Source organism: Mytilus californianus, unplaced genomic scaffold (assembly GCF_021869535.1).
Source record: "Mytilus californianus isolate M0D057914Y unplaced genomic scaffold, xbMytCali1.0.p SCAF_14, whole genome shotgun sequence".
NCBI lineage: Eukaryota > Metazoa > Mollusca > Bivalvia > Mytilida > Mytilidae > Mytilus > Mytilus californianus.
In genome coordinates, this window is record NW_026262626.1 from 7,909,725 (window position 1) to 7,936,827 (window position 27,103).

The following is a 27,103-nucleotide window of genomic DNA, read 5'->3' on the forward strand; positions in this document are numbered from 1 at the left end:
TTATTTTTTCACCAGTCACTCGTTTCATATGACTTTAAGGGCATACGATACAGTTTCGATCCCATGATGATTTTTTCCGAAAATTTGCATATCAGCTATTTTTCATCTAAGAAACTCAAATATGTAATAAAAAATATACCTGCATGTGCTACTTTAAGAGATAAAAAGGGTCGAAATTTTAGACATTAACTCTAAATTTCGTTTTTTTTTGTTATCTTTCTAGCCTTTGGATAGAAACACACCTAACTTTTTTATTTCAACAGATAAACACAAGCAGATTTTTGTAAAAACATTATGAAAATCTTCTTTACATTAATATGCTCTTAATATGTACAACAATTCTTTGGAAACAAAGTTTAAAGATTTTAAGAAAAAAAAACGGCATTTTTTACGATAAATTTAAAAAATATTCAATGTTGACTTTTTCATTAAAATAAATACAAACAATCTTCATACGTTATCAAACTTAATGCCATTTTAAGACATGAACTCGTTTACAAATTTAAATTTTACTGCACATACTGTTACCATCTCGAAATTAAAGTCCAGTGAAATCGACCTCAAATTATCCATGACCCGTCAAATGAATGAATACTTTAACTGCTACCCTCATATCAGAAAAATGAAAATAACACGATCAATCATATTCAAATATGAAATATTAAGAGTGGTTTAGACATAAATAGTATATATATTGGATTTGTTGCTGATAGTAACTGAGATACGTACTTGACCTTTAAACCCGATCCATGAAATGAGGACGAGGCTAGGTGAATCAGGTCTGATGGACTTGTATACCTTGCAAGGAATCCATATACCAAATATAGTTATCATAAACAAAGTTAATGAACCTTGATAATCAGGTCAAGAACAATGAACATATGCCCGACTGCATACAAGTATGAAGAATCCATGTTTTCTACCATTGTTAAAAAATGTAAAACTTCATACAAAAAAAAAGTAACTTACGTCATCGCCGCCGGATTGTTTTCTCTGTGTCTCGCATTCTTGGACATTTGTCGCAGGCGAGACAAAAATTAAATGGCCTGGGGTCATAATTGAATGTTTTTAAAGGGTGCTATCAGCCCAGCCTAGCTGTAAAATTTATATTTTTAGTCTATTTTACGATTTTATTACGACCTTGAGATGTGGACATTGATAAAACTGTATTTCTTGTCAATTATAACCTTGCAGTTACTGCAACACGTCCATGCTAAGCCGGGTTTTCAGATTTCTGACAAAGCAGTGACCTAGTTTTTATAGACCAGATTTCTTTTGACCATATCCCTTTTGTTCCTGAAATACCTTTGCATGTAAAAGTTAATACCTACTGTTTTTACTGATAACGAAGTGGCTATCAAATGACTCCATTGTTTTCAGCTACTTCTCATAGTTTTCCAAAATCAAACTCCAAGAAGGCATTAAGGTGGTAATATTATCATTACATGCTTACAAAAAGACAATAAACCGAGACATTTACTGAATCAAAGTGCTTGTTAGCACTGAAGGGTAAAGATTGCTTTCATTCATCAATTGGAAGTCGAATTAAATACTGCATTGTATAAATCATTGGTTGAAGTTGATTCAATTACATTTCTAGACAAAGGAAGATAACTTCAATTTTTAAAGATGACTCTAACAATGACATCATTTATATTTTTAGAACAAATATTAGATTCCTCCACCTTGCAAATTTTATATAATTTTCTTTAAAAGTATAACATCATTTTGTGACTTGAATATCCAAGTGTTTTTTTCATTGATAAATTTCTAATGTTCATGGATGGGATGTATACAATGTTATGATCAATGTACTATATTTTGTGTATCTTAAAAGTAGTGATTAGCCTTGGAAGATTTAGATATCAAGTCAGTCCCATCGGGTTTTGACTGCATTTCATACAATCTTTACCTAAAAATTGTAGACCTATCTCTTTGCTGAATACCGTATAGAAAATTGGTTCAGGGGTTGTTGCTAGTAGATTTAAAAAAAGGTTTTGACAAACTGATTGATTTAGATCAAACTGGCTTGATTTATGGTCTTTTACAGTATACAGAAGAACATAACAGTCCAGGTTTATTGCTTTTAATTGATTTTGAAAAAGCATTTGATTCTCTATCTTGGGACTTTCTGGTGTCAGTTTCGCAATTTTTCAATTTTGGTGAATCTATTATTAACTGAGTTAAGGTATTTTATAATAATATCTCATCTGCAGTCATTCAGGGGGGAAATCTTTCAGACTTTTTTTCAAATAGGACGTGGCTGTAGACAAGGGGACCCCTTATCACCATACCTTTTTGTACTTTGTGCAGAAATTTTGGCAATTTGAATACGGGGGAATAGAAATATCACTGGCATAACTGTGACTAGGATAGAACATAAGTTATCACAGTTTGCTGATGATACTTCACTTATTTTAGATGGAAGTGAACAGTCCTTAAATGAACCTTTAAATGAATTAAGATTGGAATGCAAAACTTTCCGGGCTTATTATAAACTTTTCTAAAACACAGGTAGTTTGGATTGGGAGTAAAAAATACTGTAGTGATAAACTTTGTCCAAACAGAAATTTATCCTGGGGTACAAGATCTTTTAAGTTATTGGGTATTTATTATATAATTTAATTTTGATGTTGATCTTGCTAAAATGATTGACATTAATTATTAATGAGAGGGTTGTGCAGATAAAAAATCTAATTCAGATATGGTCAAAAAGAAATCTTACAGTAATAGGTAAAATTACAGTTGTGAAAACTTTGATTTTACCTGTCCTTAATCACCTTATAATTACATTGCCAAATCCAAATCAAGAACTTGTGAAAAAGAGCAATGAGCTTATTTTTACATTTATGTGGAATTCACCTGTTCATAGAGTCAAGAAAGAGCTGTTGCATAAAGATTACAATGAAGGTGGATTGAAAATGATCTGCTTTAGCTCCTTCATCACAGCCCTCAAATCTACATGGGTTAGAAAACTTTTCCAATCTGACAATAAATGGAAAAAAATATATAATCAAGAAAAATTATTTAAATTAGGAAATGGTTATCTGTCAAATATTAAAGTTAATATGAAAAATAAATTTTGGCATGATTTTTATAAAGATGAAAACAATACATGGGAATATTTTATGTCAAGCCCACTGTGGATGAATAATTGTATAAAAATAGAAAATAAACATGTATTTTTATAAAAACTGGTTTAATAAAGGTATATTTTTCATTAATGACATTGTATCAGATGCTGCAAAAATTCTCAGTTTAGAACAGTTAGAAGAAACATTTAAAATTACAGAAATGTTATGAAATATAACAGCATAATTTCTGCTGTAAAGAATGCAAGAAAGGACTATGTTTTTGATAATTATAAACTAGTCACTCCATTTATTCCTTCGTTTCCCATGATTTCTTTTAAAAGCTAAAGGGGAACTAAAGACATGTTTTCACTATTAATTAGAAATAATATAGTTTCAACGGGTCAGAAAAAATGGGATTAAATTTTAAATGTAGATGAAAAATGAATGGAGATTAATTTTTAAATTACCTTTTATAGTCACAAAAAATACCAAACTGCAGTGGTTACAATACAGAATAAATCAGCATAAACTTTTGAATACAATTAATGTCACTGACAATCCAAATTGTACTTTTTGCCAAGAAGAAGTAGAAACTATTGTACATTTATTTTGGAATTGTGAGATTGTTCAAACATTCATTGATGAAATTGACTCATGGTTTTTGTCTAATGGTATAAGTTTTCCATTTACCATAAAACATTTTCTGTTTGGGGATATTACAAAATCATTTAGGGGGAATGCTGCAAGTTTGATTTATTTGCAAATAAAACAATATATTTTTAACTGCAAATATTTTAAGAAAGCTTTAACATTGCAGGCAGTGCAAAGGAAAATAAAATCTTTATACAGCATTGAAAATTTAATTGCTGTTAAAGATAAAAGAGTAGATATTTTTTACAAGAGTTGGAATATTTTTACCATCCTTTTCAGTGAATGATCAGTTATTTTTTACATTGTATATGTGTACATAAATTAGTAGAAATAGAATTGTCATATGATATTTTGTCTCTTAAATGAGAAAGAACTACATAATTTTGACATCTGTGCAAATGAATAACCAAAACAAACAAAACAACTAAATAACCAAAACAAACAAAACAACTTTTATAATTTCTTTAAAATTCATCTGATTATTATTTATCTTTCAATTATTTTTTGTTTTTTTTTGTTGTTGTTGATTTTGTTCAAATGTTGTGGTTTTTGTTGTTTTTTGTTGTTGTTTTTTTTCCTTATTTGAATTCAAAAAAATCTACAGACATACTTTAAACATATATCTTATATATCTTTTTATTTTACTACTAAAACAACACAAATTATGTATTTTTCATAACCCATGTATTTGTTATATTAGATAATTCTATGTTTGATAATCTTAATGGTAAGCTTCTTTTTTGATATTACTGACATGGTATATAATATTTTTAAGTATGGAAAATTGTATGTATGATACAAACAAAAACTAACAGCTGTATAAATATGTTATTTATTAATGTTAACGACGCCTGGATATGATACCAGTACTTGATGTTTTCCACTATCAAATGTACAGATTTCAATAAAAAACGATAAAAAAAAGGTGGTAATAATTTCATAACACATCTGGAAAGAGTTTATAGCCCATGAATTGAAAGATTGAACTCCCTGCTGTTTACAAAGTTCAGCTGGTGCAGTTTTAATATTTTAGTCATGTTTACTTATTTGTAGATCTTACTTTGCTGAACATTATTGCTGTTTATAGTTTATCTCTATTTAAAATGATATTCAAAATAACCAAAAACCTTTGAATTTCCTAAAAATTACCAATTCTGGGCAACAAACCAACAAAGGGTTGTCTGATTTGTCAGAAAATCTAATGGGCAGATAGATCTTAACCTGAAGTAGATTTTTACCCCAAGTTCAGACTTGCTCTAAATGCTTTAGTTTCAGAGACATAACCCCAAAACTTATTTTATCCCTATGTGCTATTTTTAGCCATATCACCCATGTTGGTTGGAACACAGGGTAATCAGACATTTTTAAAACTAGATATTCTTATGATGATTGTGGTCAAGTTTGGTTAAATTTGTCTCAGTAGTTTGAAAGGAGAATATTTTTGAAAAATATAACAAAAATTTACGAAAAAATTGTTAAAAATTGACTATAAAGGGCAATAACTCCTTCAGGGATCAATTGACAATTTTGTTCATGCTAACTTGTTTGTAGATCTTACTTAGCTGAACATTATTGCTGTTTGCAGATTATCTCTAGCTATAATAATATTCAAGATAATAACCAAACACTGCAAAATTTCCTTAAATTACCAATTCAGGGGCAGCAACCCACAAGAGGTTGACTGATTTGTCTGAAAATTTCAGTGTAGATAGATCTTTACCTGATGAACATTTTAACCCCATGTCAGATTTGCTCTAAATGCTTTAGAGATAAAAGCAAAAAACTGCATTTTACCCCTATGTTCTATTTTTAGCCATGTCCGCCATCTTGATTGTCAGGCAAGGTCATCAGACACATTTTTAAAACTATATACCCTATTGATGATTGTGGCCAAGTTTGGTAAAATTTGTCAGTAATTTCAGAGAAGAATATTTTTGTAAAATTTTAATGACGACAGACGACAACAACGACACCAAGTGATGAGAAAAGCTCAGGTAAGCTAAAAAGTATGGAGGGTCAATAGGATATAAAAAAACAAGAGTGCACACATTGAAACGTCTCGCCTGCTATACTGACCATTGATTTTATGTTGAAATTCTTACAGATAAAGGTTTTACTAAAGATATCACATTAAGTATACAGTATATAGTATCAATTCAAATGACAAAAAAAAATGTAATTTTATTTCCAGCAGTCACTGTACCATGAATTGAGGTCATGGATATTGGACATGTGACAGAAATTAAATTTTATATACATTGTTTCTTAAATATGAAAACTAAACAGTCTTCAGCATAGAAAAATTTTGTCTCATTCACCACTAAATATCTGGTGTAATCTGTGTATGTATCACTACATTCAAAAATCAATTTCAGCCATTAATTAAATTCCACTGCCCTTACACACAAATAATTGTATCCTTATAACAAAATGACCTTGTTATAAGACGAAATACTGTGATTTCCAATTAAGGAATTGTACTTTTAACAGTAGCCCAGCATATTATTCCGTCAAATACTTTATGCAGTTATTAAAGTACCCACTGGCCAGTACATAGCTATTGAATAAAACTCTGTCCATTTGAAACAACTCCATCATCAAGTCCGGTTTCTTCTTAAGATACTTTTTACATGAGTCAACTTCCCTCTTAAATTTTAATGTTGTTCTAAAATTTGTCAGTGGTTTCCTCTTTAATCCTTTATATTGAAGTTTCCTACAAAAAAAAAGTTAATAACAAATTTGATAACTTCATCTAATTTAATTTAAATAAATCAAATTGATTAGATTATGTGTGTTCATTAGACACCATACCCTATTTGCAATATCACATTTCAACATTCATTGAACCCTGAAATAGGGTTCCTAACCCTTTTTGGCATACATTTTAAAGCTTACTTCATAATTATAATCTTGTGTACAAAGTTTCCAGTTGATGTGACAATAAAAATTAATTGCCCCAAAACTTTAACCTACCTCAAACCAAATGTTTAACCTGATACAGGATGAATGGACAACAGATGAACAAACAAATGAACCAACTGATTGATGCACACACCAGAAAACATAATTTAATGCCCCTCTACTTTTGTCGGCAGGGCATATAATTATCAAAGTTTATAACTAAGGTAAATACAGAGTGAAAACTTTCATGAAGAGTATGGAGCATTTCATAAAGGGTAAAATGATCTCACTGTTTTGGTATTGCCCCTGTCAAAATTTTCTTACACGATTTTGAAGAGGCAGGTATACATAATACAGTTATCAAAATAGTAAATTTATCTTTCAAAATTTAAATATATTGAAGTGTCAAATTCAAAACTGCTAAGCCTTTTTGCAATGTCCCCAACAGCTGTGCAAATGAGCAATAAAATTGAGCATGCAGTATAGAATTGTACAACAGGAGCAAAGATTATATTATAAAGGTGTCTTTCAAGCTGCTCTATGTGTAGCTGTTATTATTGTCATTTCAAGGTAATTGTGGTATTTCTATATATCAATGCTGGCACATTACTAGATTCCTATATATGAAACCGTTTTCCAGTCAGGATTTGAAAAGCTAAGGGCAGGGTGCTCTTCTATAAACAAGAGCAGTTAAGCATATAACCTGTATAGTGAAAACAAAAATAATATAAACAAACATATATGCAAATTAATCTGATACAAGATTTACTTTCATCTTTATCAGTGTCCCAACAAGTAAAAAATGACCATATATTTGCATCAATGTGTTAAATGCCTTCACTTTATCTTTTGCATTATCATAACATGTGTGAGGGTCATAATGGGGGTACCTTCATGACAAATAACGGTAAAAAATCTTGCCAAATGACGTTAACAGTAATTTTTGGTGCATGGCGATAAAATGAAACTTTTCTTTATGACGATAAAAAAATCGACTGATTTTGACAAATCAGGTTAAATTGTTTCCTAAAATAACGGTAACTTTTAATTATTTTCAACCTCTGACAAATCACGATAAGGATATTTTGACGAATCAGGATAAAATTTTAACCAAATTGATGCTCAAGGTAGCGGAAAATGACCATTTGACGCCTGACAGTAAAGGGCATTCCTACCCTAGTGTGTGTGTACAAATTGGAAATGAGGACATTATACTATGTTTCGAGCATTGGTAAACTGTATGTTAATATTCTAGAAAGTTGGAGAAACTTCATATTTCATTTCCTTGTCTATGGCAAAAAAGTCAGGTTTATTCCCCATAGATAACAATAAAGATTGGGAGATAAATAAAAGGCTAACCTGTAACATTAACTGAAAGCTTCCTTCACTGTTCGTTTCTATGTATAGAATTCAATATTATTTAGTCTAATAAAAATCTCCATCAGGATACTACGCTCATCATCCTGCAGTATATTTAAAGGCTTGGAGTAATAAATTGTAGCTTTGTCTTCGGGGGTTAGTTCCTGATTTCCTTCTAACTTTCTAAAATGATTGTTTGATATTTCAAATAGAGTCATATATACCTGAAACATTAAAGCAGAAAATTAAATAAAACAATTGAACCATTAAATGAACCATTCAAGCATAATACGCAGAAATCCTATATGAAGTTTAAGAAAAAATATCCATTGATAAATACTTCCCATTTATTAACTGTTATTAATACAAATTGGAAGTTGGCAAACAGTGGGTAATTCAAAAGGTAATATGCACTTAATTACAAGTCACATGGTCAGATGACATAGCAAAGGCAATCTATGCCTGGGGGTAGAAAACCTTACTGTTTGGAGTACTTCAACATTTCTATTAACAGTAAATTTACATAATAAGTCAGTTTTGGACTTCCTCTTAACCAGATGATCAAATACAGTTTTTTTTCAACATTGACAGAACCATTAAACTGGGTCAAGATGGAAACTTTAGAACAAAAAGCATCTGTACACAATGAAATTAGTTGAACACTTTAAAAATTCTATTGTTTCTTTGAGCAAAATTATCTTCAAATAATTACATTAAAGTAGGTGTACAACATCAATTCATATATCTTTGAAGTTTTTGGGATCTACTTTGAAAACTGTAGGAAAAGTTTGGAACCTTCGTTTTTCTGAAAATTTCCAAGAGTGAAAAAAGGGACTTAAATCATCAAACAATTTCAGCAGGTGCACATCTTCAAAATGTGTGCAATGTTTCTGCGAAGTTTCGTGGATCTGAGTTGTAACTGTAATAGGAGTTCATTACATAAATAGGTACCCACTTTTTCACACCTATCCTATCATCAGCCTGGCATCCAATCAACCAGGCATCATCATACTACAACTTAGATTTGGACTTTGTCCAACCCAACTGATCAACTGACAAAACACATAGTTTTTTTTCCAGCAGTCTTAGAACCATTAAAATAAGGTCAAGGACAACAAAATTATTACAGACAGAATCTTCGGAGCATATGTCATCTGTATTCAATCAATGTTCACACAAATTGTTAGAAAATGAATTGCATTTTGTTTTAGAGTGCCCTCTTTATATTTCACCAAGATTAGAATTCTTAGAAAATTTATTTCAAATGTTTACAAATCTGAGAAACATTAATTTAGAAAATCTTTTTATCTGGATCATGACAAGTGAAGATTAAAATTTTAAAACAGTTTTTATAGTCTGTATCTAAATAAAATTTTCCAGATAAGACAGGAAAAAAGAGGTACAAGTTAAGGTGAACAAATAGAGTTATCCCTCTTTGTACTGGCTATCTTCCCTCATGTATATACCATATTTGTTCTTAAACTGAAAGTAGCTACAATTTTCATTAAAATTATTTTTTTTAAAATTTATCCTAGGTTTTGTACAAACTAGTATACATTAAACCATCACTGTTTACTTCCCATTTAGCATTTAGAAGCTTTTTAGTGTTTTATACCTGAAATTAATTTTTGTATACCAGTAGCTACTATCCATTTAATAATTTATGTATGTTATACTGCATGTTTGTGTGTTGTTTGTGTGGATATTGTATGAACTTTGTGATATGTATTGATTTATATTATATGCCCTATATGAGCCCTTTAATTGGGAATATGAAGAAATTTGATTTTTACAATGTATGAATTTCCTGGAGTGTCTGCCTTCTGAAATATTAAGTTTTATGGATAAAGCTTTCACCGTCACTGCTGTCAGATTAGCATTCCTATGTCTCCCATTATGCAATTTCTGACATTCCTAGAACAGGTGAGACAAAAAATTCCAAATACTGATTTACTAGGAGTAAATATGAACCCACATTATACCACACCTACACATTGAGAGAGTCAGAATAAGATTGAAAGAAGTTCTAGCTCAAAAGGTTATCATCCATAGGGAAAGTATCAAAGTAATAACATTTGGCTTAAAACTGGATACTATTCCTTTACAATGAGTTTATTATAACTTCCTTGACTGATCTGGGATATCTGACAGCTTAAAGATAGAGACGATTTTTTTACTATCCTTTTCAGAATAATTCAATTGAATTTGATATAAATAGAATGACAATCTAAAATTAATTACTGTGAATTTAGAAATCATTGCAAGGTTTTTTATTATTGTGAATAATGCGACTGATTTCTGATACATATATATGTTTTCTGAATTTACAGTAACAAAAATCTACAATGTCTACTGTAAAAATATTATCAGAAAGAATAACTTTGAACTTCTAGAAACATAACTGTACTGATTATTATTTTTTTTTATTACCACTTAATTTTCGTGGATATATGATTTTTGTGGTTTGTAAAAGTTGTATACTAGACTATAGAAAATTCATACTTCATGGTTTCCCTATACCCACAAAATCAAAGAAACTTGTTACCCCACATATAATATGGAATCCACAGTAGTTCAAAAATACCTTTGTTCCGTCTACTATCATTCCAGGCATAGTCAGGATTGGAGCATCAACACTTCTATGACATTCATACAAATCTAAGAGTAATTCTCCAGCATGCTGACCTAAAACTTCCTTATTCAAATCAATCTCTATACTTGGAATACTTCCATCATAACTTTCATTACTTGATAATGAGCTGCATGAATTGCTTAAGTGAGTACTTTCCATTAGCCTTAGTTGCATTTCTAACTCCTCAGGATCTTTAATAAAATCTTTCTTTACCTACAAATAAAATCAGAACTAATCACAACTACAAGATACTCAAGAAAGAGCACAATGGCAGAAAAAGCTGCCTTTTTTCTTTTTAATATAACAAGAAAGAGTGCACATGCTGAAATGTCACTAATTTTACTTATGATTGAATTTATATTGAAAATCTGTAATATGAGGGTTTTACTACAAGTATCACATAAACTTAACATCATCAATGATTTAACAATGCCAGACAGACATGTAGACATGACAATCATTAAATACACGAAATATAGTGGTCCTATCGCTTATTCTACCAGAGAAGCAGATCAAACCACCAAATTGTAACAATGACCAATGAACCATGAAAATGAGGGCACGGTCATATGAACCCTGCCAGAAAGACATGTACACTCTATAATCATTCCATACAAAAAATATAGTTGACCTGATGCTTAGAATATCTGATAAACTGACAAATCCACTAAAACTTATCCTTGACCAATGAACCATGAAAGCTGGGTCAAAGTCATATGAACCATGATAGACAGACATGTAAACCTTACAATCATTCCATATACATAAAAGAACAGAGTTCCAATGTCCCCCACATTGCACATTTTTTATCTGTTCAAGGTCAATAACTAAAAAAAAATTTATTTGGTTTTGTAAAACTTTTTGAAATTATCTTAGAGAGTTGAAGACTTATAAGAGCAATTTCTGATATATCTAATATTTCCATATTGAAATTGTCTGTGAAATTGCTGTTATCAACCTTTCATATGAATTTGATAAAAACCTGGCAAAAATTATAAATGTGAGAGTGATAATTACAATGGAATTTCCATATGATTAATATATCTAAGGGGCTTAACTCTTTTAAAAATAATTGATCGGCACTGATTTTAAACTTTTTCTAGACATTGCTGTTATAAACCTTTGATATAAGTTTCATAAAAATCTGGCAAGAATTGTACACATGAGAGCACTAATATTGCAATATTCAAAATAATTAATATTTCTAAGGGCCATAACTCTTTTAAAAAATATTGATCAGCACTGATTTTCGAACTAGTCCAAGACATTGCTGATATAAATATAAGTTTCATAACAATCTGGCAAGATTTGTACACATGAGAGGGCGAACGATGCAATTTTCCTTATAATTAATGTTTCCAAGGGGCATAACTCTTTAAAAAATTATTGATCAGCATTGATTTTCAAAGTCGTCCGAGACATTGCTAATATAAACCTATGATATAAGTTTTATAAAAATCTGGCAAGAATTGTTAGTGTGAAAGCACTAACAAGACTGGACAGACGGACGAATGGATGCCTGGTATTTCTATGTCCCCTGCAATGCATTGCGCGGGGGACAAAAATATAGGGGCCCTTTTGTTTAAAGTATATTATATATATGAGAATTATACGAAACCATGAAAACTAAACATTGTCCAATGAACCATGAAATTGAGGTCACGATCAGATGAAACCCACACTTAGATATGTACTCCTTACAATTATAACGAATTATTCCATACGCAAAATATAGTTGACCTATTGCTTAAAGTATTTGAGATACAGACCTGACCCCTAAAACTCAACCTTGGTCACTGATTCATGAAATGACTAAAAGGACAAGTTACAGCGTCACCATGGTTGTAATCCCTGTCTCTCATATCCTGCAACTTGCACCACAGGCGAGACAAAAATAAAGAGATCATATTGGTGATCCTATGGGATTATTTGGTAGAATGAAATTTAAGTGTTAAAAATGTCTAGACATTTTTGCAAAAAGTTTTGATAGTTTGATTATTCAATATCCAGCAAATATATATTTCACTTATAAATCAAAGGACTCAGCTATATTTGGATGCATTTATCTATTCAAATCCTGAAAATTTATTCTGACATGTTGTCAATAGTTTGGATTTTGACCCAATTTTGTGAAATGGAGCTTTGTTAAATTTTACTGTAGCATATTATCCAAATGGTTACTATTCTCTATAACAGTCCTTATAAGACCCCTAACATTTAGATTTACCATGAAACATTGTTTTGCATCTGAACTTTAACTATACTTTAAAGCACTGAAAAAATACAACTGGAAACAAGAACTATTACCTTACCTTAACGGACACAACCATTTCACTTGTTCTCACTTCAGGTTTTGTCATAATTCCATGTTTGTACAAGCGTATAACAGGCTTAGAGACAACTCTATTTATTCCATGAAGATTTTTCCAGACAGCTTCATCTTCTTTAGATATAGAAATTCTGAAAAAAAATCAATTCTGCATAAATACTAAAAATTCATAAATGGTTTTACGGAAGCCTGCGTCTCACCAGCAATTGCTGCTGTCAGTGTAAAAGTGTAATATTGGCAGAAAACTAAGTACGGCTTTCAGTAAAATTCTAGAATGTGAAAAAAATAAATTTTATTAATTTTGATTCAGACATATACATTATCATTGCTTATATAATCACAAAATCATTTCTGTCACAGTTTTATAAAATTCTATTAAGGTCTGACAAAATTATTGATATCTAAAAAACAATGACAGAATATACATGATGTCATGGATGTAGGATTGCAATAATATATTTTGTCTATCTGTTTATTTGGTAATGAATCCTGATAAGTATTAACATTGTATTCAATAGCAGAAATTAATTCCTGGACAAATAAAAAGCATCTGTATTTTCAAATGTCTGAGTGATGCATTGTTTAGGGCCTATCATGCCTAGGATACAGTAGCAAGGGCAGATAATATTAATGCATTCCTACTTAAGTCCTTGTTTTTGCAAAATCATAAGCCTATAAAATTTGCAGAAAATCACAAACTAGATTGAGGCTCTCAAGAGCCTGTGTCGCTCACCTGTATTTACTGATGCTTTGGAAATCATGTAAAATAAGGTTAAAATCATAATTAATAGTATTAGATATTAGGATAGATACTATAATGATATCTAAGATAATAACAACTAGAGGCTCTCGAAAGCCTGTGTCGCTCACCTGACTCTACTTTGGTTTTAGAAATCATGTAAAGATAGATAAAAATCATAACAGATACCCAAATAATGATTGAGGCCAAATTTTGATTAATATTGGTCCCGTTATTTAATAAAATATCCTGGTGGCCATCTTGAACAGTAAATCGGCAACAAAGTAGCAACACTTGGTCAGCACTTCATAAGGAACATTCATGCCATGTTTGATTTCATTCCATTCAGTGGTACTCTAAAAGAAGACATTTGTATGTATTTCCCATAGGGTCCTATGTTAAACTAAGCCCCCCGCTGGCGGCCATCTTGGATGATGGATCGGCTACAAAGTAACAACACTTGGTCAGCATCTCATAAGGAAGATTCATGCCATGTTTGGTTTCATTCCATTCAGTGGTTCTCTAAAAGAAGACATTTGTATGTATTTCCCATAGGTCCTTTGTTAAACTAAGTCCCCTGCTGTCGGCCATCTTGGATGATGGACCGACTGCAAAGTAACAACACTTGGTCAGCACCTCATAAGGAACATTCATGCCATGTTTGGTTTCATTCCATTCAGTGGTTCTCTAAAAGAAGACATTTGTATGTATTTCCCCCGCTGGCGGCCATCTTGGATGATGGATCGGCTACAAAGTAACAACACTTGGTCAGAACCTCATAAGGAAGATTCATGCCATGGTTGGTTTCATTCCATTCAGTGGTTCTCTAAAAGAAGACATTTGTATGTATTTCCCATAGGGTCCTATGTTAAACTAAGTCCCCCGCTGGCGGCCATCTTGGATGATGGACCGACTGCAAAGTAACAACACTTGGTCAGCATCTCATAAGGAACATTCATGCCATGTTTGGTTCCATTCCATTCAGTGGTTCTCTAAAAGAAGACATTTTTATGTATTTCCCATAGGGTCCTATGTTAAACTAAGTCCCCCGCTGGCGGCCATCTTGGATGATGGATCGGCTACAAAGTAACAACACTTGGTCAGCACCTCATAAGGAACATTCATGCCATGTTTGGTTTCATTCCATTCAGTGGTTCTCTAAAAGAAGTCATTTGTATGCATTTCCCATAGGGTCCTATGTTAAACTAAGTCCCCGGCTGGCGTCCATCTTGGATGATGGATCATCTACAAAGTAACAACACTTGGTGAGCACCTCATAAGGAACATTCATGCCATGTTTGGTTTCATTCCATTCAGTGGTTCTCTAAAAGAAGACATTTGTATGTATTTCCCATAGGGTCCTATGTTAAACTAAGTCCCCCGCTGGCGGCCATCTTGGATGATGGACCGACTGCAAAGTAACAACACTTGGTCAGCATCTCATAAGAAACATTCGTGCCATGTTTGGTTCCATTCCATTCAGTGGTTCTCTAAAAGAAGACATTTGTATGTATTTCCCATAGGGTCCTATGCTAAACTAAGTCCCCCGCTGGCGGCCATCTTGGATGATGGATCGGCTACAAAGTAACAACACTTGGTCAGCACCTCATAAGGAACATTCATGCCATGTTTGGTTTCATTCCATTCAGTGGTTCTCTAAAAGAAGTCATTTGTATGCATTTCCCATAGGGTCCTATGTTAAACTAAGTCCCCCGCTGGCGGCCATCTTGGATGATGGATCGGCTACAAAGTAACAACACTTGGTGAGCACCTCATAAGGAACATTCATGCCATGTTTGGTTTCATTCCATTCAGTGGTTCTCTAAAAGAAGACATTTGTATGTATTTCCCATAGGGTCCTATGTTAAACTAAGTCCCCCGCTGGCGGCCATCTTGGATGATGGACCGACTGCAAAGTAACAACACTTGGTCAGCATCTCATAAGGAACATTCATGCCATGTTTGGTTCCATTCCATTCAGTGGTTCTCTAAAAGAAGACATTTTTATGTATTTCCCATAGGGTCCTATGTTAAACTAAGTCCCCCGCTGGCGGCCATCTTGGATGATGGATCGGCTACAAAGTAACAACACTTGGTCAGCATCTCATAAGGAACATTCATGCCATGTTTGGTTTCATTCCATTCAGTGGTTCTCTAAAAGAAGTCATTTGTATGCATTTCCCATAGGGTCCTATGTTAAACTAAGTCCCCCGCTGGCGGCCATCTTGGATGATGGATCGGCTACAAAGTAACAACACTTGGTCAGCACCTCATAAGGAACATTCATGCCATGTTTGGTTTCATTCCATTCAGTGGTTCTCTAGAAGAAGTTCAAAATGTAAAAAGTTAACGCCGACGACGGACGACGCCGGACGACGACGGACGACGGACGCCAAGTGATGAGAAAAGCTCACTTGGCCCTTCGGGCCAGGTGAGCTAAAAAACTGCAAAATTTCTGTAAAATTACTAACTCAGGGGAGCAACCCAACAACGGGTTGTCGGATTCGTCTAAAAATTTCAGGGCAGATAAATCTAAATCTGATGAACATTTTTGCCGCCTGTAAAATTTGCTCTAAATGCTTTAGTTTCAGAGATATAAACCAAAAACTGCATTTTACCCTATGCTCTATTTTTAACCATGTCTGCCATGATGGTTGGAAGGCGGGGTCATCGGACAAATTTTTAATGATTATTAGTATGGTTAAATTTGTTTCAGTAGTTTCAGAGAAGAAGATTTTTGTAAAAGATTACAAAAATTTACGAAAAAATGTTAAAAATTGACTATAAAGGGCAATAACTCCTAAAGGGGTCGACTGACAGTTTTGGTCATCACAACTTATTTGTAGATCCTACTATGCTGAACATTATTGCTGTTTACAGTTTATCTCTATCTATAATAATATTCAAGATAATAACCAAAAAACTTCAAACTTTCCTTAAAATTACCAATTCAGGGGCAGCAACCCAAAAAACGGGTTGTCAGATTTGTCTGAAAGTTTCAGGGCAGATAGATCTTGACCTGATAATCAGTTTTACCCATGTCAGATTTACTCTAAATGCTTTGGTTTCAGAGATATAAGCCAAAATCTACATTTTACCCCTATGTTCTATTTTTAGCCATGGTGGCCATCTTGGTTGGTTTGCAGGGTCACCGGACACATTTATTAAACTAGATACCCTAATGATGATTGTGGCCAAGTTTGGTTAAATTTGGCCCAGTGGTTTCAGAGGAGAAGATTTTTGTAAAAAGCTAACGACGACGGACGATGACGACGGACGACAGATGACGGACGCCAAGTGATGAGAAAAGCTCACTTAGCCCTTTGGGCCAGGTGAGCTAAAAACGCAGAAAAATCACTTATGTCATTGAATCTGCTATATGAGTTTTAAAGTATTTGTGAAGAAAAACAAAATACATATATGCAATTAAAGGGTAACAGAACACCTAAGGGATTTAACTCTTTAAAAATCAGCTTAACGTTTTAATCACATACTATTAGTTGAGTAATCAAGCTTCTCAAAGATCAAAATAAGTGTTTGTCAAACTGCTATATTGCTTAATGATGTGAAACAAAAGATAAATTCTGTTTGTTATGTATTATCTATTGTATTATGATTAAAGTAATATTAGTAAAGTTAAATTGCAAACTTTCATTTGCTTGGAATAAGTAATTTTAACGATATATTTAATTCTATTTGGTTGTACATTGTACACGCAATGAAACTGATTAGCGTTATATTTAAATGTGTCACAGAAACCGGTTTATTAAAGTACATGTGACATGTGATGCACATTTCACTTCACAAATGAATGAATGAACATTCCATAGTAAACGTGTACCTAATGTTTAGTGTAACACTTTGGTATTATTAATTGTTTAAACCTCATTATAATTGTCTGTGATATAATATATGAGTAAGATCATATTACTGTAAAGTCAGAAATTATTGCGATGTTTTTATTATTGCGAAAAATGTGACAGGGTTATAAACGCAATAATTTAAACTCGCATTTTGAAATTGGGTATATGAATTAAACAGGATTTTTCTCAAAATTGCAAAAATTAAAATCGCATTTTAATCTTAAATGACAAAATCGCAATAATAAATGCACGCAATAATTTCAAAATTTACAGTATTCTATGTTATACTGAACTATTATTAATGAATATGATCTTGTTATTTCAGAGTTTTTCAGATTCTCTGGTAATAAACCATGCATTTAGCAAGTCTCCTTTATTATTTATACCCGAAGACATTAACTCAAATATTTGCCATTTTTAATTCAAATTTTTTTTGTTCATTGGCTACTATTTACAATCAAATGTACAATTGATTTGTCGCAACTAAGGATGAGATATTATCTAAATTTGAAGCGTACAAGTAATGGAATATTCTTCAGCTTGAGAGTTTTCATTCGTATGACGTCATGTTTTGCAATGAGGTTGATGCGCCAAGATAATTCATGAAATTTCACAGAATTTTATTTTAATTTATACATTTCAAGCTTTAATACATTAGAATATAAATAACAGTTATGGATTTGTTTTCAATCTAGGCTCAGTCTGCTTGGAACCCGTGGATCCCATATGCATGCATGTGTATCACTCATGAATAGGTCTGCAACATGGTCTATCGAAGTGGAAACCAAGGGAAAAACATCTAACGGTCCAATCCAATTTAAGTATTTGTAGATAAGCAAATCATATAAGAATTATCTGCCCATGTTTTTTGTTTGTTTGTTGATGTTGCTTTATACAGGTATGAAATGTGAACTTACTCTGGATGTAAACAACACATCTCAGCAAAACTGGCTAGTAGCTTGATGAAACTTCCTTCATAAACTTGTTTATGATTACTTATCTTCCCCACAAGATTTGTTAATACTCTTAGAAACTTCATTACTTTCAGTCTAACAAACCTGCAAAAAAAAAAAAAAAAAAAACAATAAACAAACTACTCATATCTCCATATTCTAATGACCATCATGAATTAACTATGAATGGTGTATTTTTAAGCTTAAATTTACTAGCTTACCAGTAACTCAAATGTTTTCCTTTGCACAAAATCACTGTGTATGTCAACTTTACACTGTACTCTACATTCTACCTGTACTAACTACTTGTCACCATTTCCAGACATTATATGATCTAGTTCTGACTGAATGTATAAACTATTTGTAAAAAAACAGAAATACTCTAGCAACATGAGCAATTTGAATCTTAATTATTTTGGCAGAGAATTAGTAGATATTTCTCCTCTTATTCCATTAATCTACTATTTTATTACCTTACTGATTGATATTTTAGTTTGGGAAACATGATTTATTAATTAGTCTTAATCACTGATAATTGGGTTTGAAGTAGCTTTCAAAAACTACAAGTACCTACTCAATACACTAGTACTTTGATTGGTACATTTTGTACTTTGTGCCCAATAGTAGTTTTGTTAGTTGTTTTTTGTGTTATGTGTCTATCTGATGGAATGGAGCCTTTTTCGACTGATTTTTGTAGTTTTTTCTTATGTTGTGCTGTCACACCAGTGTCCAAGGTAACTTTTAACCCTGCCATATTCTGTATGTGCCTGTCTCAAAGTCAGGAGCATAAGTTCAGTGGTTGTCATTGGTTGTTGTCTTGTTTGTTTTATGTATACATGTATTGTTAAGTACATATATCAGATGGTAAGTTTTCTCATTTAGATTGTTTTACATTTTGTGCCTTTGATAGCTTAAAATGTGGGAATTCTATACACTTCGTAACCGAGACAAATTGGCACTTGGACAATTCTGCATTTGTGAAAGACATTTCGGCACCAGAGAAAGACAGTTTGGTATTAAGACAAATCAGCACCTTATAAAGCTACTATGTTTATATTCCATTGTTAAGTTTTCAGACCTTATTATTAACAACTACTTCTGTGGCCACAGTGGCCTGATACAGATATTAGTTTTCTTAGATTTAATACATGTCTCCTGTTTTGGAAATTTTGTGTAATTATTTGGATTAGTCTGGGACTAATACATTGATAGCATAATTCCCAAGGTCAGTAGAAGAAAATGCTTTGTATTTTTCTCTCTCTCTCTCTCTTTTTTTTAGCACTCAGACTACATTATTATAAATATAAAAATTTTCATCATGAAAAATATCACTATTACATGCACTTCTAAAATTCTTATATTCGCCTTACATTGTGAAAGTATAGGAAATTCTGAAGTGTTGACAATTTTATGATGGTCTGGGGTTTTACTCAATATGCCTGCAAGCACTTTAAGTTATGGCTTGAAATTCAAAAACAATAAAATATAGTTTACAGGTATATTGTCATGTTTCTTGTCTTTAGAATTGTGAGGATAAACTGGTAACCCAAGCTGCAAACACAAGCTCTACACTTTTGATCTTTATTGAAAAATTATCAAAACTCATTATAAACTTACATAACATATTGATTGTTGCATTTACTTCTATCATTTATGATTTGATTAAATATGTTTATTCAAACACAATCACATTTTGTATTGAATATTTTATGTAAGGAATTTAATATCATTATAAAAATTCTTGTTTTACAGTATTGTCAAATCGTTTTTAGTTATTATTTTTTCTTAACATTTAATGATAACAGGAAAATATAGAGATAAAAAATGAGGTGCCAATTTGTCTTGGTCCAGAAATGTCCGGATGCTGAAATGTCTGAAAAGGTGCTGATTTGTCTTGGTCCAGAAATGTTCGGATGCCGAATTGTCTGAAAAGGTGCCCAATTGTCTTTGGAACAAGGTGCTGAAATGTCTTTTGCTGAAGAGTCTTGTTACCACTACATTTGTACATGTACATGTATGTGGTATTTGTTTCCTCATCATGCTCACTGTTAAAGGCTGTACAGTGACCTATAGTTGCTTATATCCAAATTATTTGGTCTCTGGTGGATAGTTGTCATATTGGCAATCATACCACATCTTCATATTATTATCCGGAAAATTTGATGTCATAAATCAAATATCTTTACATCACAATGACCTATGACATATTTCCCTCCAAATGACCCGGACAGCCCCGATATTCTGACACCCCATTAGTCTAACACCCCAATGGTCTGATGCCCTGATAGTCAGACACCGAATAATTGAACAATATCGTTTTATATTAGAAAGCCTGAAACATGTTTATTTAATACTACAACTGTGTTTAGAACCGAATGATATGTTAATCAACTGATACAAGTAATCAAGGCAGGTTGGTAGACATGTATTAATTTTGTTAAAATTTTGGGAAATATTCAACAATACAACATATGGAATGATCGATTGCCAACCACGTTGTCTTGCACGACTGAACTAGAGGTTCTTAAGAGCCTGTGTCGCTCACCTTGTTCTATGTGCATATTTAACAATTGACACTCTCCAACATTGTAGAAGAGAATAGAATTCATGACAAAAATCTCTGTTTTGTTGATCTTGGATTGCTGATCATTTACATGTAGTCTGTTTAGTTTCTCTCTATCTTCTTTAGTTTTTGTTCAAAACACAAAAGAAGGTAAAAAATCCTCATTTAAGGGCAATCACTCCTATAAAGAGTGACAGTCTAATATTAACTATATCGGCAAAATTTGACTTGTTAGTAGATCTTGCCTTGCTGATCATTTTTAGGATTTAAAATGTCTATTTACTTATTATAATTTTTATCATATAAGGCAAAGCACAAAAAAATGGTAACAATCGTCATTAAAGGGCAATAACTCCAATAAATAGTCTTTGGACAATTTCCTCCATATTGCCTAAATTGTAGGTCTTGTCTTGCTGTTTAAAGTTTCTATCAATTATAATTTTAAAGATATAAGGCAAAAATGCAAAAAAGTGGTAAAATCGTCATCAAAGGGCAACAACTCTAATAAGGAGTCGACTGACGCTTTTGATCATGAGGACTTATTTGAAGAGCTTGTTTTGCTGATCATATTTGCAATTTAAAGTTTCTCCCTATCTATTATATAGTTTTCAAGATAATAGGCATAAATGAAAAAATTGGTAAAATTTGTCATTTAAGGGCAATAACTCCTGAAGTCGTCTGACAGTTTTGACTTTTATGAACAATTGGTAAAGCTCAACATTTTGAACATTATTGCCCTATTCAGATTTTCTCTATTTATCATTGTTTATAACAGTTTTCAAAATAATAGACAAAATTGCATTTTACCCCTATGTTCTATTTTTAGCCATGTCCGCCATCTTGGTTGGCAGGCAGGGTCATCAGACACATTTTTAAAACTAGATACCCCAATGATGATTGTGGCCAAGTTTGATAAATTTGGCCCAGTAGTTTCAGAGAAGAAGATTTTTGTAAAAGTTACATTGTCGGAAAATGGACGCCAAGTGATGAGGAAAGCTCACTCTCGGGCGTTGTCGGGCCAGGTGAGTTAAAAACGAGTACCATCAATCTCTTAACTACAGTGAACATTTTGTCAAACTAGAATATGATTTGTGAAGTTTTGTTGAATTACTTGCAAAGCAGAGAATTAAGAAAGTTAAGGCTCTAATGCCATCCAAATAGAACTCTGTAAAATTTGACGCATTCTTCGAAAGGAATCAACTTTGACTATATGAGTTCACAACAACAATATATGAGCTGGTTAATAGTAATAATGTCAACAATTAAATTGGGTAATCAAATTAATAAGGGGCCTCAGTGGCCGAGTGGTCTAAGTAGTTACTACTGTAATCACTAGCCAGTCAACACTGAGGTTGTGAGTTCAAACCCCGCTCGTGTGGGTGAACTTGACTCCAATCTTAATTGACTAGGATTGTCAGTTTTCCTATCGAAGGTAGGTGGTTTTCTCCGGCTTCCTCCACCAATAAAAACTGGCCGCCACGAAATAGCCCAAAAGCGGTGCTTAAAAGTGGCATTAAAACACCAAAAATCAAATCAAATTAAATTAATAATTTATCATTTTCTAGACATCTAACAATCGGGGAGATCAGATGAATATGAAGTTCTGTATGAAATTTGAGTGTTGCTGTGCAATAAACCACTTCTGACATTTGTCTGATCTTCATTTGATCTTAGTGGATCAACCGCGTATACCTCTATGTATTTCTCTAGTGACTGTATAATTAATTCATAGGAACATGTCAGTATGCCATATTTATGAAGCTAGAGCAGACAAGTTTAGGAAAAAACTAATAGAAAAATTAAACGATATGAAGCAAAGGCTAACTCTTTTGTAATTAGGGCACTAAGACAAATTCAAAGAAAGCTTATTTTGATATGTACAATGCAAATAAATTTAGGAATTTAAGATTGGACAATCTTCTCACAAAAAATATGTTATATTGTCAAAGTAAAAGGCTGTTCATTCACATGCACTAAGTCTTGTCTCTGAAAAAAAAAGACCTACATGTACAATGTATATGTATATAGGTGAAAAAAAAATTCAGAGACAAGTGCCTGTGTATACATCAGTTATTGTGACATACCATACATCCAAGTGCCAACTATTAAATCTCTGTAAAAATATAACAAAATTGTCCCTCAAACTGGCAAAGATAAATAATGTACATGGAAAAGACGAAAGAGAACAACAAATTGTTTTAAAATTTGTACCTGCTACTTAAACAACACTTTATAAAGCTAAAGGCTTTTCTGGATTTACCTTCACTAGGAACACTCAAAGCCAAATATCTGAAAGCCAAGTATATTTATAAGTAAGACTGGGTGCAACAAAGTTGGAAATACAATGTAAAATGCACCTTAATATCTGACTCAGCGTATCAGTCTGTATAACGCTCTGACATCTGACAGCCTTTTTATTATTTGTTGGGCCGTAAGACCAATCTTCATGATCTTGGACTAGGTGTCTTTATGCCAATGTGTTGGTACCCTAAATATAAGTGAAATATTTGATGTTTGACGTTAAACCGCCACTAAAAAATCTCATATTTTCTTTCATAGTATGTAAAATCGTTTAAGAATAAACAGTTATTTAGCTAAATATCAATCCTTACAAAATCTGTGATTATTTGGATAGAATGAAGTTAGAAATTAAGTCAGTTTCAAATTTAGAAAAATCACATATCAACTAAATGATAATATGGATAATGACTGTTAATATAGAGATTTTAGGAAAAAAGAAAAATGAAAAATAATTTTAATTAAGACTGTTTTTAAAATGTATATATAAGGCAATATCAAGGATAGAATTTGAATTGATTTGTACAGGAATGGACCCAAACAGCTCTGACACAGAAACAATCTTTTTGTCAAGAAATGAAACAAACTTTTCCTTATATGCTGGTCAAAGTATTTTTAGATTTTACTTTGTGATAAAGCAAGGCATTTAGACATGATAATTAATCTGGTCATATAGGTGGGCAAGGAAGGGTTCATGTTTTCTTACCTTTTTTTATAAAAAAGATACATAATAGATCATGATTGATAGGTCATGCAAAGTCTTGTTTTTGTTAAAATTTGTTATTCCTAACTCTCATTACATTCCTGTGTGAATGTGACTCACTGTTGTTGGTTGTTAGAGTTTTTTTCATGCAACTTGTTTGCTTGTCACTGCTTGTGCTGGGCAATCCATTAAAATTTTGTCCGTTGATCAATTATTTGCAAACATGGCAAAGCGGAAAGAAACAACATCCGATTAGTTTTAAAGAGGAAAAATAAAACACAAATGGAAATAACAATGTACAGAAAAAGTGTTTGTCATTTTTTGAAAATGCAATTACAAATCTAATCCCTGATATATTAAAAGTACACTCCCATGACTATTCATACATGATTGATTACTTTATTTTTGTTTAATGTCCAGTGGCAAATGTTTCATGTACTTTTAATACAAGTTCATTCTGACAGCAAATTTCATCCATTTTATCAAGTTTCAACTTCAATTAAACCTTCAAATATCATCAATATATAGAACCAATTATCAGTGATTGAACAATTTTACTATTGACATTGATTGACATGATTGATGTTTAGAACAAACTTTTGAAGTCACAAATTTTCGATTTTATATTATCAATTTACTCAGTCATGAAAGTTTTCCAGGGGCGTAGCTGGACTTACATAAAGTGCAATCATAACTATTGCTGAGCGAAGGGAGGCGAACATTTTTTTTGGACCATTTTCCCGGTATGCCATGCTTATGAAATTCACATCACATTCACACCAAAACTCCTATTTTGTGAATACTGTGGACTTTATAGTGATTCGGCAAGGGAGGAGGCTATGGACCGCTCAAATTCCCCAGCTGGTCCAGGGTAGCACCCTAGTCGGGGATCCAGGGCAGCACCGTAGACGGTGGTCCAGGGAAGCGAATCCCCATGAAGCTCCGGGCATATAAGTAATTACAGTGACTGCTTTGAACATGAAAAATACCCTATCTGTTTCTTACTATACCATATTTTCAAGAAACGATAGTAAAAGTCTAGTGAGTTATGTAATTTGCTGCTTATATTATTAACTTGGTTATTTTCAAATATAAAAAAAAATTTATGAAACGGGAAGATCAGGAAGAGTCGACAACCAAAGCATTAATCAATGGACAATTGACAAACCCAGGAACAGATAAGACACAAAAGGAGAAACAAAAACATTCAACATTGAAAACTAAATACAGATGAAAAACACGGACCCAGAAAACAATGTGGCGACCTCCGGTGCTCCAAAAGGGTAAGCAGTTCCTACTTCTTGCAAGACACCCGTAGTGTGTCTCACGAAGGTCATTCTCAAATCAAAGGAGAGGTTTCTACAACAACGGTAGAAGGTCATTTGGGACACAGATACCCCAGGTGAATCAATAGTCTTTTGGACGAACGGACAATGGGAATACGAAATCTAACGGCCACTTTTAAGTCTTGACTTATAAGTAAGGGATATAAATCTAAGATGTTTTCAAGGTGATTGTATTGAGCTTGTATTATTAAATGTTTATACTGCATGTAAGACTTAAAGTATAGTTAATATCAAAAGTCCATATATCTATTTTTTGCCAAGGTAAATGATCGCAGAACTCTCTCGGTGTTGATATCCATTTCTTTGTGAACATGTATGAGTGCAAACGAAGATAGTCTGTCCTGTGTGTACCATGGTTGAACGGAGATAAGTTTTCGGTCGCCTTAATGCACTAAATGACCGTTCAGTAGTTGATTTAGTTACTGGCATTGTAACTAGAATTGAGAAGATTGTGAATATTGAAGGATATATAGTTCCTTATTAGTCACTGCTACAGACGACATCAGAGATTTGGGCTTTAAACACGGCCGACACGATAATCTGTAAAGACTAAAGACTATCCGTAATTCAATTTTAGAATTTTTTTTTGTTTTTTTTTGTGAAAAAAATGTGCAAGCAAATGATTTTTTGCGTAAAGGCAGTTATGCGCCTGTTTTCGATCTACAAGTTGGTGTACGGTGTAGATGAACAGAAATGATCATGCCTGGTGTAAGACTAATGAGGTGTTGGACTTCTGGGGCAGTTCATTAAAAAAACCAAATTGGAATCTTGTGTATTATCAGACATGTACATAAATAAACTTACTCCTCGGGTTCTCTCTTTCCCAAGTTGTTAGAAATCTGATCTAAAACTGTCATGAACTTCTCTGGATAGTATTTAAATCTATCCATAGTTGCAATTCTACCGTCGATAGGAAGTAAATATTCATTCACTTTTTCAAAGTAGTCACGTTGCTCATTGGTCATCTCATCCATTTTTATATTACTGAACATATCCGATGGGGACTCCATGTAATCATCTTGGTAGTAAATCTGCAAATTCTTCTCCAAATCATTTCGTTCCCATCTGCATACCCATGGATCCAATGATGGCTCTGCATCTAAACTAGACGAGCTCGATCTCAAAGAATAAAGAGGTTCTGATGCGACTGCTGACACACAAGATATATCATCAAGTGACATTATGTACGTGAGCTTTTAAAAAGGACGCGTGAAGTAAATTTTAGAACCTTTTCTAACAGGGAAATATATAAGTAAGGGGAAGGAAATCAATGAAAATATGATTGGAAGATCTTATTCAAATCTCTTATAAATATCCTCCGTTATTTGGATCACCTCTCGAGAACTGCGAGGGTACAATAGAATCCGTGCACACTCCCTATCATAAGTAACGCTTATTCTGTAAAATTTTCATGAAAGTGATTTGACTATTATATTTTTCTGTAGTTATATGATTTCTTTATTCTGTACATCGTTCATTTCAGTAATCAGTATTTTATAATGGTTACCTTATTCTTATATTTTCAACGGCTTTTCTTTATTCGTTTGCTCCGAATTTTTACTCATTACTCTCTATTCATATTTTTTGCCATTTTTCTCTATTCTGTAAACCCAAACCTTCTTTGACAAAAAAGTTCTCACAATTATTTTTGTATGGTTCTTTGAATATCTGGGATTATTCAATGTATCAGTC

At 32.6% G+C, this 27,103-nt stretch overlaps 1 protein-coding gene across 1 annotated transcript; it reads right to left on the bottom strand.

The window, feature by feature from the left end:
* Nucleotides 1-348: 348 nt before the first annotated feature.
* LOC127724127 (uncharacterized) lies at nt 349-26,651 on the bottom strand. Its single transcript, XM_052230988.1, has 6 exons — nt 26,216-26,651; nt 18,466-18,606; nt 12,930-13,077; nt 10,570-10,830; nt 7,986-8,209; nt 349-6,438 (listed from the first exon to the last, which is right to left on the bottom strand). The coding sequence occupies exons 1-5, from the start codon at nt 26,590-26,592 to the stop codon at nt 8,024-8,026; spliced, it is 1,113 nt and encodes a 370-aa protein (XP_052086948.1). The 5' UTR covers nt 26,593-26,651; the 3' UTR covers nt 349-6,438; nt 7,986-8,023.
* Nucleotides 26,652-27,103: the final 452 nt, after the last annotated feature.

Coding starts and splice junctions, on each gene's coding strand:
- LOC127724127 (XM_052230988.1), bottom strand. CDS start 26,592: ATGTCACTTGATGATATATCTTGTGTGTCAGCAGTCGCATCAGAACCT. Junction 13,078..18,465: donor ATGTGTTGTTTACATCCAGA/GTAAGTTCACAT, acceptor ATTTTTTTTCAG/AATTTCTATATCTAAAGAAG. Junction 8,210..10,569: donor TGATAGTAGACGGAACAAAG/GTATTTTTGAAC, acceptor TTAATGTTTCAG/GTATATATGACTCTATTTGA.